The 14,790-nt window shown below is 59.9% G+C and overlaps 1 protein-coding gene across 1 annotated transcript in view; it reads right to left on the bottom strand.

Moving 5' to 3' along the window:
* The window catches only part of LOC124484924 (bromodomain adjacent to zinc finger domain protein 2B), a 69,469-nt gene that overhangs the window by 1,599 nt on the left and 53,080 nt on the right, over positions 1 to 14,790 (bottom strand). The window contains 14 exon segments of the mRNA XM_047046047.1: positions 17 to 160; positions 801 to 1,162; positions 3,136 to 3,282; positions 3,530 to 3,665; positions 4,195 to 4,502; positions 9,710 to 9,870; positions 11,054 to 11,209; positions 11,326 to 11,386; positions 11,388 to 11,612; positions 11,831 to 12,555; positions 12,805 to 12,949; positions 13,030 to 13,092; positions 13,716 to 13,953; positions 14,041 to 14,115. Of these exon segments, the coding sequence (XP_046902003.1) occupies positions 17 to 160; positions 801 to 1,162; positions 3,136 to 3,282; positions 3,530 to 3,665; positions 4,195 to 4,502; positions 9,710 to 9,870; positions 11,054 to 11,209; positions 11,326 to 11,386; positions 11,388 to 11,612; positions 11,831 to 12,555; positions 12,805 to 12,949; positions 13,030 to 13,092; positions 13,716 to 13,953; positions 14,041 to 14,115 (2,946 nt within the window).

The raw sequence follows: 14,790 nt of genomic DNA, 5'->3' as shown, positions 1-14,790 counted from the left end.
TGAGAGTGACACGTACAGGTTGTTGACCAGCTTGTCTCTGATGGTGGAGAAGTCCATGGGTTTCCTGATCACCTTCTTGTATCCAGGGACAGATTTGGGGTTTACGGGGATGAGGAAGGGCCAGGCATCCTGGTGGCCCTCTAGCTCAGCCAGCAGCACCCTGCAGAGCACAACATGTCAACACCCCGCTATACAGGAAGTACACATGTCAACACCCCGCTATACAGGAAGTACACATGTCAACACCCCGCTATACAGGAAGTACACATGTCAACACCCCGCTATACAGGAAGTACACATGTCAACACCCCGCTATACAGGAAGTACACATGTCAACACCCCGCTATACAGGAAGTACACGTCAACACCCTTCTATACAAGAAGTAAACATGTCAACACCGCTCTATACAGGAAGTACACATGTCAACACCCCGCTATACAGGAAGTAAACATGTCAACACCCCTCTATACAGGAAGTACACATGTCAACACCCCGCTATACAGGAAGTAAACATGTCAACACCCTTCTATACAGGAAGTAAACATGTCAACATCCTTCTTTATACAGGAAGTAAACATAACACCCCTCTATACAGTAAGCAAACATGTCAACACCCCTCTATACAGGAAGTAAACATGTCAACATCCTTCTATACAGGAAGTAAACATGTCAACATCCCTCTATACAGGAAGTAAACATGTCACCTCCACATTCTTTTTCATACAGGAAGTAAACAGGTGATCTGTGGACAGGATATATTCCAATAGAGAGGTCTCATGTCACCTCCACATTCTCTAACCTGCACAAGTTGAGGTCCTTGCTGTTGTTGTTGTCTTTGGCCATTTTGGCTTTCTTCCCCCAGGAGGCCGGGCTGTCCTGCCTGGGGGGGTTGGTGGGGGGGCTCTCCCCCCTCCTCTTCTTGGACTCCTTGCTCCCTTTCCTGGGCGTGCCGCTGCCCCCGCAGCAGGTACTGGCCCCCTCGTCCTCAGCGACCTCCCCTGCCACGGACGTCTTCCTGCTCCGCTTCACCTCGCTGCTTCCTCTCTTCACCGCTCCTCCTCCTCCTCCTCCTGCTGCTCCTCCTGCTGTTGTTCCTCCTCCTCCTCCCCCAGAAGCCACACGGCTCTTGTGCTTCTTGCTCTTGGGGAACTGACCGCTCGCCTGAGAGACAGGTAGTATGCTGAGAAGAGGCATCTCACACTCACCCAGCTCATTGTGCACTGATTTCATTGGACGTTTTCTTATGGTATCCGCTCAGCGTTATTTCTGCGCAGGCAGGATGAACCCCTGGAGAAGGTGAGTCTCTCAGCAGAGTTAGCTAAGGTGTTTTACACTGTACTGTTGGATTACTTACACACACACACACACATATACAGTGCCCTCCAAAAGTATTGGAACAGTGAGGCCAATTCCTTTATTTTTGCTGTAGACTGAAAACATTTGGGCTTGACATCAAACGATGAATGTGAAACCAGAGATCAACGTTTCAGCTTTTATTTCCAGGTATTTACATCAGGATCTGATGCACAAATTAGAAAATATCACCTTTTTGTTCGAACCCACCCATTTGTCACGTGAGCAAAAGTATTGGAACATATGACTGACAGGTGTGTTTTGTTGCCCAGGTGTGTCCTATTACATACATTATTCAATCAATAAATACCACTGAATGTCTACACTCAGGTTCAGATTGGGTAAGATAGGTTTTGTCTATGCAGACTGTATTCAGAGGTGAAAACAACATGAAAACCGGAGCGCTGTCTTTGGGTGAAAAACAAGCAATTGTGAGTCTTAGAGAAGATGGAAAATCAATCAGAGCCATTGCAGAAACATTGGCCATAGCCAGTACAACCATTTGGAATGTCCTGAAGAAGAAGAAAACTACTGGTGTACTAAGTAACAGACGTCGAACAGGTAGACCAAGGAAAACATCAGCAGTTGATGACAGAAACATTGTGAGAGCTGTAAAGAAAGACCCTAAAACAACTGTTAGTGAGATCAGCAACAACCTCCAGATGGCAGGAGTGAAGGTATCACTATCTACTGTTCGCAGAAGACTTCATGAACAAAAGTACAAGGGCTACACCAGAAGATGCAAACCACTCATTAGCAAGAAGAATAGGAAGGCCAGGCTGGAATTTGCCAAAAAGTACAGAGATGAACCTCAAAAATTCTGGGACAAAGTTTTATGGACTGATGAGACAAAGATTAACTTTTACCAAAGTGATGGAAAGGCTAAAGTTTGGAGAAAGAAAGGAACTGCTCATGATCCCAAACACACAAGCTCATCTGTGAAACACAGTGGAGGTAATGTCATGGCTTGGGCTTGCATGGCTTCTTCTAGGACGGGCTCATTAATCTTCATTGAGGATGTAACACATGATGGCAGCAACAAAATGAACTCGGAAGTCTACAGAAACATTTTGTCTGCCAATTTAAGGAAAGATGCAACCAAACTGATTGGCAGAGCCTTCATCATGCAGCAAGATAACGACCCAAAACACACTGCCAAAACAACAAAGGAGTTCATCAGGGGCAAGAAATGGAAGGTATTAGACTGGCCAAGTCAATCTCCAGACTTAAACCCTATAGAGCATGCATTTTACCTGCTTAAGAGGAGACTGAAGGGAGGAACCCCACAAAACAAACAACAACTGAAAGAGGCTGCAGTGAAAGCCTGGGAAAGCATCAAAAAGGAAGAATGCAAAAGTTTGGTGACGTCAATGGGTCACAGACTTGCTGCAGTTATTGAAAGCAAAGGATTTGCAACTAAATATTAAGTCTTATTCACTTAAATATGTTTTAAGTATATCTGTTCCAATACTTTTGATCACATGACAAATGGGTGGATTCAAACAAAATGTGATATTTTCTTAGTTGTGCATCAGATCCTGATGTAAATACCTGGAAATAAAAGCTGAAACGTTGATCTCTGGTCTCACGTTCATTATTTGATGTCAAGCCCAAATGTTTTCAGTCTACAGCAAAAATAAAGGAATTCGCCTCACTGTTCCAATACTTTTGGAGGGCACTGTATATATATATGTTTCATATGAAACATAGAGGTATCAAATCAGGGCTTGACTTTGAGTAAGACTGTGTTGCGTGTTAACTGAAGGCAGAAGTTAATGTACCTTCGCTATGCAAGCAGGGCAGAACCAGTCACCGGAAGGTATGGTGGTGATCTTAGGTTTATGGCAGTATGTGTGACAGCCTTTGTCACAGCCGTCACACAGCAACAGCAGCTCCTCATTATCCCCCTTGCGACACATTTGGCAGTACTGCAAACACACCACAGCGGAGGATAAAACAGGGCTCTCTCAGAGTGGTTCTAGAAACCTAGAGAGGTTCTAGAAAGCTGAAGATGTTCTAGAAACCCAAAGATAGACCTGGAGATGTTAAATAAAAAGTACAACTATCCAATGGTGTTGTTTTCCTGTAGTTGTACTACTGTTTCCTGTAGTTGTACTACTGTTTCCTGTTGTGTAGTTAAAGGTGTGTTTCGAGGGAGACTCCAGGGCCACTCACCACCTTCATGATGGACCTCTCCCAGGCGATGGAGCGGTGCAGCTGCTGGAGACAGAGGGCCAGCTGGGCAGCGCTGCTCACCTCGCTCAGCGCCCGGCGCCACGTCTTCATGCCCGGGGCCAGCTCCTCCTCGCCCCTGAGCAGGAACACCACAGGACACACACGGTCACTCACAACCCAGCCGACACCAGCTGCAATGACACCCCAAGCCCACCAGTCACCACGGAGCAGAGCACAGGAACACGGGGGAGGGGAGAGGGCTGGGGGGGGTTCGACAGAGGGGCAGAGGCTGCATACGCAGCACGGTACAGTCTCCAGCGACAGGGTGACACGTCACGGCGGTGGAGCAGTGATGCACCATGCAGAGCAGGACAGACTAGCCCTGCCGGACACTGACACAGTCTGCTCAGTGGACACCCAGCACACACGGACCCAGCACACACACACACACACAGAGCAAACACAGCAAGGACTGGACAGACACATGGATGGAAGGAGGATGGATGGATGGAAGGATGGGTGTGTGTAGATGGATGAATGGGCGGATGGAGAGAGAAAGAGAAGGCAGAGATAGACAGAGTGGGGGATGAAGACGACACCCAGGCCAGCCCCAGTGAAGCAGAGCGCAGCGTTGAGACGGTCTAGGATGAGTGAGGATGACCTACCCTTCACCATCACCACTACTGGATGGTGCGGGCGCGGGCACAGTGACCGTGCCCACATGATCCACACGGATCTGAATGGTGGTGCTTAAGGGGCTCTTCAGGTACCTTCGCTCTATGTTCCTCTCCAGCTCTGCCAGCCTGGCAGCAGCTATATCTAGAGGGTTGTTGGGCCGCCGTGCCCGGCCTCCCAGCTCTCCCTGCTCCTGGCGGGCCTCGGGACCCAGACCAGGACCAGGACAGGACCAGGGCTTGTGTTCATGGTAGACCAGATCCTCCTGCTCTGACTGGGGCTCAGGGTACATCCAGCCCTGGGGAGGGAGGGAGGGAGGGAGGGAGGGAGGGAGGGGAGGGGAGGGAGGGGAGGGGAGGGAGGGGAGGGGAGGGGAGGGGAGGGAGGGGAGGGGAGGGAGGGGAGGGGAGGGGAGGGGAGGGAGGGAGGGGAGGGAGGGAGGGAGGGGAGGGGAGGGGAGGGGAGGGGAGGGGAGGGGAGGGGAGGGAGGGAGGGAGGGGGGGAGGGAGGGAGGGAGGGAGGGGGGGGGGGGAGGGAGGGAGGGAGGGAGGGGGGGGGGGGAGGGAGGGAGGGAGGGAGGGGGGGGGGGGAGGGAGGGAGGGAGGGAGGGAGGGAGGGAGGGAGGGGAGGGGAGGGAGGGGAGGGGAGGGGAGGGGAGGGAGGGGGGGGAGGGAGGGAGGGAGGGAGGGAGGGAGGGAGGGAGGGAGGGAGGGGAGGGAGGGAGGAGGGAGGGTGGAGGAGGGGAGATAGAGGGAGGGGAGGGAGGGAGGGAGGGAGGGGGGGGAGGGAGGGAGGGAGGGGAGGGAGGGAGGAGGGAGGGTGGAGGGAGGGGAGATAGAGGGAGGGGAGGGAGGGAGGGAGGGAGGGAGGGAGGGTGGAGGGAGGGTGGTGGAGGGGGGAGATAGAGGGAGGGGAGGGAGGGAGGTAGAGGGGGAGATAGAGGGGAGGGAGGGAGGGAGGGAGGGAGGGAGGGAGGAGGGGAGGGAGGGGAGGGAGGGGAGGGAGGGACGGAGGGAGGGAGGTGGAGGGGGAGATAGAGGGAGGGGAGGGAGGGAGGTGGAGGGGGAGATAGAGGGAGGGGAGGGAGGGAGGTGGAGGGGGAGATAGAGGGAGGGGAGGGAGGGAGGTGGAGGGGGAGATAGAGGGAGGGGAGGGAGGGAGGGAGGGAGGGAGGGAGGGAGGGAGGGAGGGAGGGAGGGGAGGGAGGGAGGGAGGGAGGGAGGGGAGGGAGGGAGGGGAGGGGGGAGGGGGGGGAGGGAGGGAGGGAGGGAGGGAGGGAGGGAGGGAGGGGAGGGGAGGGAGGGGAGGGGAGGGGAGGGGAGGGGGGGGAGGGAGGGAGGGGAGGGAGGGAGGAGGGAGGGTGGAGGGAGGGGAGATAGAGGGAGGGGAGGGAGGGAGGGAGGGAGGGAGGGAGGGAGGGGGGGGGGGGAGGGAGGGAGGGAGGGAGGGGGGGGGGGGAGGGAGGGAGGGAGGGAGGGAGGGAGGGGAGGGAGGGAGGGGAGGGGAGGGGAGGGGAGGGAGGGGGGGGAGGGAGGGAGGGAGGGAGGGAGGGAGGGAGGGAGGGAGGGGAGGGAGGGAGGAGGGAGGGTGGAGGGAGGGGAGATAGAGGGAGGGGAGGGAGGGAGGGAGGGAGGGGGGGGAGGGAGGGAGGGAGGGGAGGGAGGGAGGGTGGAGGGAGGGGAGATAGAGGGAGGGGAGGGAGGGAGGGAGGGAGGGAGGGAGGGAGGGTGGAGGGAGGGTGGTGAGGGGGGAGATAGAGGGAGGGGAGGGAGGGAGGTAGAGGGGGAGATAGAGGGAGGGGAGGGAGGGAGGGAGGGAGGGAGGGAGGGAGGGAGGGAGGGGAGGGAGGGGAGGGAGGGACGGAGGGAGGGAGGTGGAGGGGGAGATAGAGGGAGGGGAGGGAGGGAGGTGGAGGGGGAGATAGAGGGAGGGGAGGGAGGGGAGGTGGAGGGGAGATAGAGGGAGGGGAGGGAGGGAGGTGGAGGGGGAGATAGAGGGAGGGGAGGGAGGGAGGGAGGGAGGGAGGGAGGGAGGGAGGGAGGGAGGGAGGGGAGGGAGGAGGGAGGAGGGAGGGGAGGGAGGGAGGGGAGGGGGGAGGGGGGGAGGGAGGGAGGGAGGGAGGGAGGGAGGGAGGGAGGGGAGGGAGGGGAGGGGAGGGGAGGGGAGGGGGGGGAGGAGGGGAGGGAGGGGGGGAGGGAGGGAGGGGGGAGGGGGGGGGGGGAGGGAGGGAGGGAGGGAGGGGGGGGGGGGAGGGAGGGAGGGAGGGAGGGAGGGGGGGAGGGAGGGAGGGAGGGAGGGGGGGGGGGGAGGGAGGGAGGGAGGGTGGGGGGGGGGAGGGAGGGAGGGAGGGAGGGGGGGGGGAGGGAGGGAGGGGAGGGAGGGAGGGAGGGGAGGGGAGGGGAGGGAGGGAGGGAGGGGAGGGAGGGGGGGAGGGAGGGAGGGAGGGAGGGGGGGGGGGGAGGGAGGGAGGGAGGAGGGGGGGGGGGGAGGGAGGGTGGGAGGGAGGGGGGGGGGGGAGGGAGGGAGGGTGGGAGGGGGGAGGGAGGGAGGGAGGGGAGGGAGGGGAGGGGAGGGTGGGGAGGGAGGGGGGGAGGGGGGTGGGAGGGAGGGGGTGGGTGGGAGGGAGGGAGGGAGGGGTGGGAGGGAGGAGGGAGGGTGGAGGGAGGGGAGTGAGGGAGGGGAGGGAGGGAGGGAGGGAGGGGGGGGAGGGAGGGAGGGAGGGGAGGGAGGGAGGAGGGAGGGTGGAGGGAGGGGAGATAGAGGGAGGGGAGGGAGGGAGGGAGGGAGGGAGGGAGGGAGGGTGGAGGGAGGGTGGTGGAGGGGGGGAGATAGAGGGAGGGGAGGGAGGGAGGTAGAGGGGGAGATAGAGGGAGGGGAGGGAGGGAGGGAGGGAGGGAGGGAGGGAGGGGAGGGAGGGGAGGGAGGGGAGGGAGGGACGGAGGGAGGGAGGTGGAGGGGGAGATAGAGGGAGGGAGGGAGGGAGGTGGAGGGGGAGATAGAGGGAGGGAGGGAGGGAGGTGGAGGGGGAGATAGAGGGAGGGGAGGGAGGGAGGTGGAGGGGGAGATAGAGGGAGGGGAGGGAGGGAGGGAGGGAGGGAGGGAGGGAGGGAGGGGAGGGAGGGAGGGAGGGAGGGGAGGGGAGGGAGGGAGGGGAGGGGGGGAGGGGGGGGAGGGAGGGAGGGAGGGAGGGAGGGAGGGAGGGGAGGGGAGGGAGGGGAGGGGTGGGGAGGGGAGGGGGGGGAGGGAGGGAGGGGAGGGAGGGAGGAGGGAGGGTGGAGGGAGGGGAGATAGAGGGAGGGGAGGGAGGGAGGGAGGGAGGGAGGAGGGAGGGGGGGGGGGAGGGAGGGAGGGAGGGAGGGGGGGGGGGGTGGGAGGGAGGGAGGGAGGGAGGGAGGGAGGGGAGGGGAGGGAGGGGAGGGGAGGGGAGGGGAGGGAGGGGGGAGGGAGGGTGGGAGGAGGGGGGAGGGGAGGGAGGGAGGAGGGAGGGGTGGAGGGAGGGGGAGATAGAGGGAGGGGAGGGAGGGAGGGAGGGAGGGGGGGGAGGGAGGGAGGGAGGGGAGGGAGGGAGGGTGGAGGGAGGGGAGATAGAGGGAGGGGTGGGAGGGAGGGAGGGAGGGAGGGAGGGTGGAGGGAGGGTGGTGGAGGGGGGAGATGAGGGAGGGGAGGGAGGGAGGTAGAGGGGAGATAGAGGGAGGGGAGGGAGGGAGGGAGGGAGGGAGGGAGGGAGGGGAGGGAGGGGAGGGAGGGGAGGGAGGGACGGAGGGAGGGAGGTGGAGGGGGAGATAGAGGGAGGGGAGGGAGGGTGGTGGAGGGGGGAGATAGAGGGAGGGGAGGAGGGAGGTAGAGGGGGAGATAGAGGGAGGGGAGGGAGGGAGGGAGGGAGGAGGGGAGATAGAGGGAGGGAGGGGGGGAGATAGAGGGAGGGGAGGGAGGGAGGGAGGGAGGGAGGGAGGGAGGGAGGGAGGGAGGGAGGGGAGGGAGGGGAGGGAGGGGAGGGAGGGACGGAGGAGGGAGGTGGAGGGGGAGATAGAGGGAGGGGAGGGAGGGAGGTGGAGGGGGAGATAGAGGGAGGGGAGGAGGGAGGTGGAGGGGGAGATAGAGGGAGGGGAGGGAGGGAGGTGGAGGGGGAGATAGAGGGAGGGGAGGGAGGGAGGGAGGGAGGGAGGGAGGGAGGGAGGGAGGGAGGGAGGGGAGGGAGGGAGGGAGGGAGGGGAGGGGAGGGAGGGAGGGGAGGGGGGAGGGAGGTGGAGGGGGAGATAGAGGGAGGGAGGGAGGGAGGAGGGAGGGAGGGGAGGGAGGGAGGTGGAGGGGGAGATAGAGGGGAGGGGAGGGAGGGAGGGAGGGGGAGGGAGGGAGGGAGGGAGGGAGGGGAGGGGAGGGAGGGAGGGGAGGGGGGGGAGGGAGGGAGGGAGGGAGGAGGGGAGATAGAGGGAGGGGAGGGAGGGAGGGAGGGAGGGAGGGAGGGGAGGGAGGGGAGGGAGGTGAGGGGGGAGATAGAGGGAGGGGAGGGAGGGAGGGAGGAGGGAGGAGGGAGGGAGGGAGGGAGGGAGGGAGGGAGGGAGGGAGGGGAGGGAGGGAGGGAGGAGGGTGGAGGGAGGGAGGGTGGTGGAGGGGGGAGATAGAGGGAGGGGAGGGGAGGGGGAGGGGAGGGGAGGGGAGGGGAGGGGAGGGGAGGGGGGGGAGGGAGGGAGGGAGGGAGGGGAGGGAGGGAGGAGGGAGGGTGGAGGGAGGGAGATAGAGGGAGGGGAGGGAGGGAGGGAGGGAGGGAGGGAGGGAGGGAGGGAGGGAGGGAGGGAGGGAGGGAGGGAGGGAGGGTGGAGGGAGGGTGGTGGAGGGGGGAGATAGAGGGAGGGGAGGGAGGGAGGGAGGGAGGAGGGAGGAGGAGGGAGGGTGGAGGGAGGGTGGAGGGAGGTGGAGGGGGAGATAGAGGGAGGGGAGGGAGGGAGGGAGGAGGGGAGATAGAGGGAGGGAGGGAGGGGGGGAGATAGAGGGAGGGAGGGAGGGAGGGAGGAGGGGAGATAGAGGGAGGGGATGGAGGGAGGGAGGGAGGGAGGGGAGGGGAGGGAGGGACGGAGGGAGGGAGGTGGAGGGGGAGATAGAGGGAGGGGAGGGAGGGAGGGAGGTGGAGGGGGAGATAGAGGGAGGGAGGGAGGGAGGGAGGTGGAGGGGGAGATAGAGGGAGGGAGGGAGGTGGAGATAGAGGGAGGGGAGGGAGGTGGAGGGGGAGATAGAGGGAGGGGAGGGAGGGAGGTGGAGGGGGAGATAGAGGGAGGGGAGGGAGGGTGGTGAGGGAGGGAGGGAGATAGAGGGAGATAGAGGGAGGGAGGGTGGTGGAGGGAGGGAGGACATACAATCTCTTAACGATAATCTTCAAAGAGTATTCTATTTTCAAGCTAGTGTATCTGGATAGAGACCATTAAAAGGGACAGTTGTAAAGTAGAGTGGTCAAGTGTGATCCACTGTATCCTGCAGGGGGCTGACGGAGGAGGGGGTCTGGGCCCGTACCTTGACCTGCAGGCTGGCCGAGGTCACCTTCCTCTCCATCTCCTCCACCTGCTGCAGAGCGGAGATGTCCACCTCCATGGCCTGCTCCTCCACACACCAGCTCTCCACAGTCTCCACGCTCACCTCCTTCTGGTCCAGATCCCTCTCATCTATCACACACACTACACACACACACACACACAACCACATTATCACAATGCTGGAACCCTCCAATGGGTTTACACCAGTTAGGGAATTATGCTGACCACATTATGAAATGCAAAGTCTTTTAACTGTGGAGTTACATAGTTATTTACTTGAACAGAGATTAGCAAGTCCAGAGTTTCCTCGTATTAAGTTAATTGGCAACAGAGACAGTACATATTCAGCGCTGTCACACTGAATCATTCAATCACTTTTCTGTAATCTAAGCTGTTTTTACACCCCAAATGAACTCTGACTGACATACACCCTCACAATGATTCATTAACATCTTTGAATGTGTTGACATTTCGTGCTGGCAACAGCCTGGGAACACAGGTCGTGTAGCAAGGCATCAAAGGTCAGCGACTCATGCAATATGCTGGTGTTCTCTGAGCCAATCCTGTAATGGGGACAGCTTGAAGGAGTGGAGAGGAGGAGAGAGGAGGAGGAGAGAGGAGAAGAGAGGAGGAGAGAGGAGGAGAGAGGAGAAGAGAGGAGGAGAGAGGAGGAGAGAGGAGGAGAGAGGAGGAGAGAGGAGGAGAGGAGAAGAGAGGAGGAGAGAGGAGGAGAGAGGAGGAGGAGAGAGGAGGAGAGAGGAGAGAGGAGGAGAGAGGAGGAGGAGAGAGGAGGAGAGAGGAGAGAGGAGGAGAGAGGAGGAGGAGAGAGGAGGAGAGAGGAGAGAGGAGGAGAGAGGAGGAGGAGAGAGGAGGAGAGAGGAGAGAGGAGGAGAGAGGAGGAGAGAGGAGGAGGAGAGAGGAGGAGAGAGGAGGAGGAGAGAGGAGGAGAGAGGAGGAGAGAGGAGGAGAGAGGAGGAGAGAGGAGGAGGAGAGAGGAGGAGAGAGGAGGAGAGAGGAGGAGGAGAGAGGAGGAGAGAGGAGGAGGAGAGAGGAGGAGGAGAGAGGAGGAGAGAGGAGGAGGAGAGAGGAGGAGGAGAGAGGAGGAGAGAGGAGGAGGAGAGAGGAGGAGAGAGGAGGAGAGAGGAGGAGGAGAGAGGAGGAGAGAGGAGGAGGAGAGAGGAGGAGAGAGGAGGAGAGAGGAGGAGGAGAGAGGAGGAGAGAGGAGGAGGAGAGAGGAGGAGAGAGGAGGAGAGAGGAGGAGGAGAGAGGAGGAGAGAGGAGGAGGAGAGAGGAGGAGAGAGAGGAGAGAGGAGGAGAGCCCCACCATCTCTGTTCCTGGCGCAGGCCTGGGCCATGTGCTCCATATGCTTCTGGATCTGTTTCTGCAGGGCCTTCTCTCTGACGCCCCGGCTGTGAAGAGCCTTCAGCAGGCCTCGTAGCTCCTCCAGGTCAGACACCCTCCACCAGCCACACAGCATCTCTGCACACACACACACACACACACACACAGTGTTTATCATCAACACATGGGGTGATAGCATGGCAGATCTCTCTCGTTGTGTGAGTGTCTGGGTGTGTCTCCCGTGGCGGGCCTACCCTCGGGGATGGGCAGGGGGCTGGCGTGGTCCTGGTTCCTGGCCAGCTCCACCGCGGGGGGACCGGGCTGAGGGGGGCTTCTCTCCCAGGGGCCCTGGGGACTCGCTCTTGCTGGTGGAGATGCTGAGGGCCAGGAAGGGGTTGCCCTGTCCCCCCTCCCCGGGCTGGTAGGCCGTGGTCCCCAGGAGGGGGTTCAGGGGGCTGCCAGGGAAGGCCAGCCCAGGACTCATCACCCCGCTGGGCCAGCCGCAGAACGGCAGCCCCATCAGGAGGCCAGACTTCACCTGCTGGAGGACAACAGCCAGACAGCACCGTCAACAACCAGCCACTCAACAACCAGCCACTCAACAACCAGCCAGTCAACAACCAGCCACTCAACAACCAGCCACTCAACAACCAGCCCCCCAAAAACTGACTAGAAGACATGCCTTCACAAGTCTAATTTGCCGACAGATTATGAGTATTCAGTGATCTCCCCAAATCTGTGGAGAGAGAGCCCACTTACCTGAAGAGAGGAGAACCCGAAAGGGCTGATGCCAGCCGTGGTGTTCCCGGGGCTGGCTGCTGTAGAGGGGGCCAGGGGGGTGGGGGACAGCGCTGAGGGGGACCTGGGTAGGGTGGCGTGGGTGGCGGGCTGGGGGGGGGAGGAGGAGGGTGGGGCCGAGGGGGTGGACCCAGGGGAGGTGACGGAGGAGCCGTCGCAGGGCGACCGCGGCAGCAGGCTGAACCAGTGTCCACTCTTCTCCGTCAGCACCCGGAGGAGCTGGTCGCTGGGCAGCAGAGGCTGCTGGGGGCTGGGGGGCCGCCTCCCCGGGCTGAGGTAGGGGGCGCCGTGGAGGGAGCCTGGCTCCAGCCTGGCCTCCGTGCCGGGCTGGGAGGAGGCGGAGGGGCTGCTGGGTAGTGTGGTCTGAGCGCTGGCGTGGACTGGGGAGGACACAGAGGTGGAGGGCTTGGCAGGACTGCTGCCGTGGCTGTGGGAGTGGCTGTCAGAGTCCGGGGACATCTTGGCCACCTCCAGGAGCTGGCTCAGCTTGGAGAAGGAGTCTGGCTTCTGGAGGAACAGGTTGAGGGAGTCCTTGTCCGGCTGGTTCTCTGGGGTGGCTGCATCTCTGGGGGAGCCCAGCTCTAGACGACAAGCTCCAGGTTTCTCCTCCAACTCTTCCATCTGCTCCTCCTTCACCTGCACCTCCTTCCTGCTCCTCTGCCTCTCCTTCTCCAGCTCTTCTGGGCCTGAACAACACACACACACACACAGTATCCTCATATAAACACCCTCCAAACAACAAACTATCTGTACAACTGTTCTGAACACTGACTTTGTGCAAATCCACACCTAACGTAAGACATATGTACATTTGTATGAAAAATGATTTATTTCAAGCCCATTTATAGGACATTATGAATTAGAACACATACCCAGGTATATACATATTGTACTGAATATATAGCTCTACATTAGTTAGATGGAAAAGTATTGACCTTCTCCACTGTCCATGCCCTCCACAAAGATCCCCCCACACTGGGGCAGAACCCAGTAGCGCCTCTTGTAGCGGTCCTGGCCAAACATCATGGATCGCAGGGAGTGAGACGACTCAAACAGCTTCCTCCGGATCTGGCTCTGCTGCTGCAGGGAGAGAAGCACAGAGAGGGTCAGCCCCTGGGGGGGTGTCTGACCTGCAGTGGGATCTCCTGCCGTCTCCTCACCCTGGTCAGCTTCTCTAACTGTTTCTCCAGCTCCTCCACGCTGGCCGTCTGGTCGCCGTCGTCCTGGAGGGAGGAGAGAGGCAGTCAGCAGGGTGTCAGAGAGCACACAACAAACCATCGCCACTGGCACGCATCACCTCCTCCTCATTTCCCTCACCTCCTTCTCCTCACCTCCTCCTCTTCACCTCCCTCACCTCCTCCTCCTCATCTCCCTCACCTCCTCCTCCTCACCTCCTCCTCTTCACCTCCCTCACCACCTCCTCCTCTTCTTCACCTCCTCATCCTCATCCTCATCTCCCTCACCTCCTCCTCCTCACCTCCTCCTCCTGTTCACCTCCTCCTCCTCCTGTTCACCTCCTCCTCCTCACCTCATCTCCCTCACCTCCTCCTCCTCCTCCTCCTCCTCCTCCTCCTCATCTCCCTCACCTCCTCATCTCCCTCACCTCCTCCTCCTCCTCCTCCTGTTCAACTCCCTCACCTCCTCCTCCTCACCTCATCTCCCTCACCTCCTCCTCTTCCTCCTCACCTCCTCCTCCTCACCTCATCTCCCTCACCTCCTCCTCTTCCTCCTCACCTCCTCCTCCTCCTCATCTCCCTCACCTCCTCCTCTTCCTCCTCACCTCATCTCCCTCACCTCCTCCTCTTCCTCCTCACCTCCTCCTCCTCCTCCTCCTCATCTCCCTCACCTCTTCCTCACAGGTCTCCACCTTCTTCCCCCTCTTCCCGCCGCCGCCCTCCTCCTCCTCCTCATCCTCCTCGTCGCCCTGCTCCTCGCTGTCCTCGTCCTCCTCCTCCTCCTCATCGCTGTCAGCAGCTTTCCTCTTGCGCTTGCGTCCGGGGGTGGGGGTGCCCAGGCCCGGGCCCTCCTCCCCCCCTACGCTGCTGTCGCGCTTCCCTGTCTTCTTGGCATGGATGACTCTCAGTCTGGGGGGGAGGCAGGAGGAGTCAGTGAGCTCTCACTATAATTTGATCTTTCTGATCATATTTTGATGAGACACTGCAGGTCCTTACTTGCGTAGATTTCCCTCGAGGAACCACTTGTCCTTTCTCAGATTGGTCATGTGGTCAATGTTTTTGTCAATCTCGCTGTAAAAGAAGCAAAGGGATCAGTATGTTGCAGTGAAACGCTTACAAAAATGCAAACATGGCCTACAAGTGAAGACCTCCTACAGGATGAGGGGGTGAGGGGCAGCACAGACACTGTGACAGACGCAGCACAGACACTGTGACAGACGCAGCACAGACACTGTGACAGACGCAGCACAGACACTGTGACAGACGCAGCACAGACACTGTGACAGACGCAGCACAGACACTGTGACAGACGCAGCACAGACACTGTGACAGACGCAGCACAGACACTGTGACAGACGCAGCACAGACACTGTGACAGACCTGTAAACACAGGGGTCTGTTTCACAGCATTGCATGTGCAGGTTCCCCATCTCATTTAAAATAGATGGCCTCATGTTTGACTTAACTCAATGAAACAGTCCAGTCGGCACCCAACTTCTCTCAAATTTCTTTTGATATTGGTCGCGCTACATAAAAAATGCATGCCCCGATGAATAAAACAACAGTGTTCACTCTAGCTAAACAAAGATGACCATTATCCCCGCATCAGCCGCTGTGTTAAGAAGATATTTAATTGTGTTATGCTGGGTAAAGTCAAACTCAGGTAACAGTGGGAAAGACCCAAACAGACTGTGTGACAGTGATGGTTTCCTGTGTGAATGTGATGGTTTCCTGAGTGACTGTGAT

The sequence above is a fragment of the Hypomesus transpacificus genome, chromosome 23 (assembly GCF_021917145.1).
Source record: "Hypomesus transpacificus isolate Combined female chromosome 23, fHypTra1, whole genome shotgun sequence".
Lineage (NCBI taxonomy): Eukaryota > Metazoa > Chordata > Actinopteri > Osmeriformes > Osmeridae > Hypomesus > Hypomesus transpacificus.
This window is presented reverse-complemented; position numbering and strand designations above follow the sequence as displayed.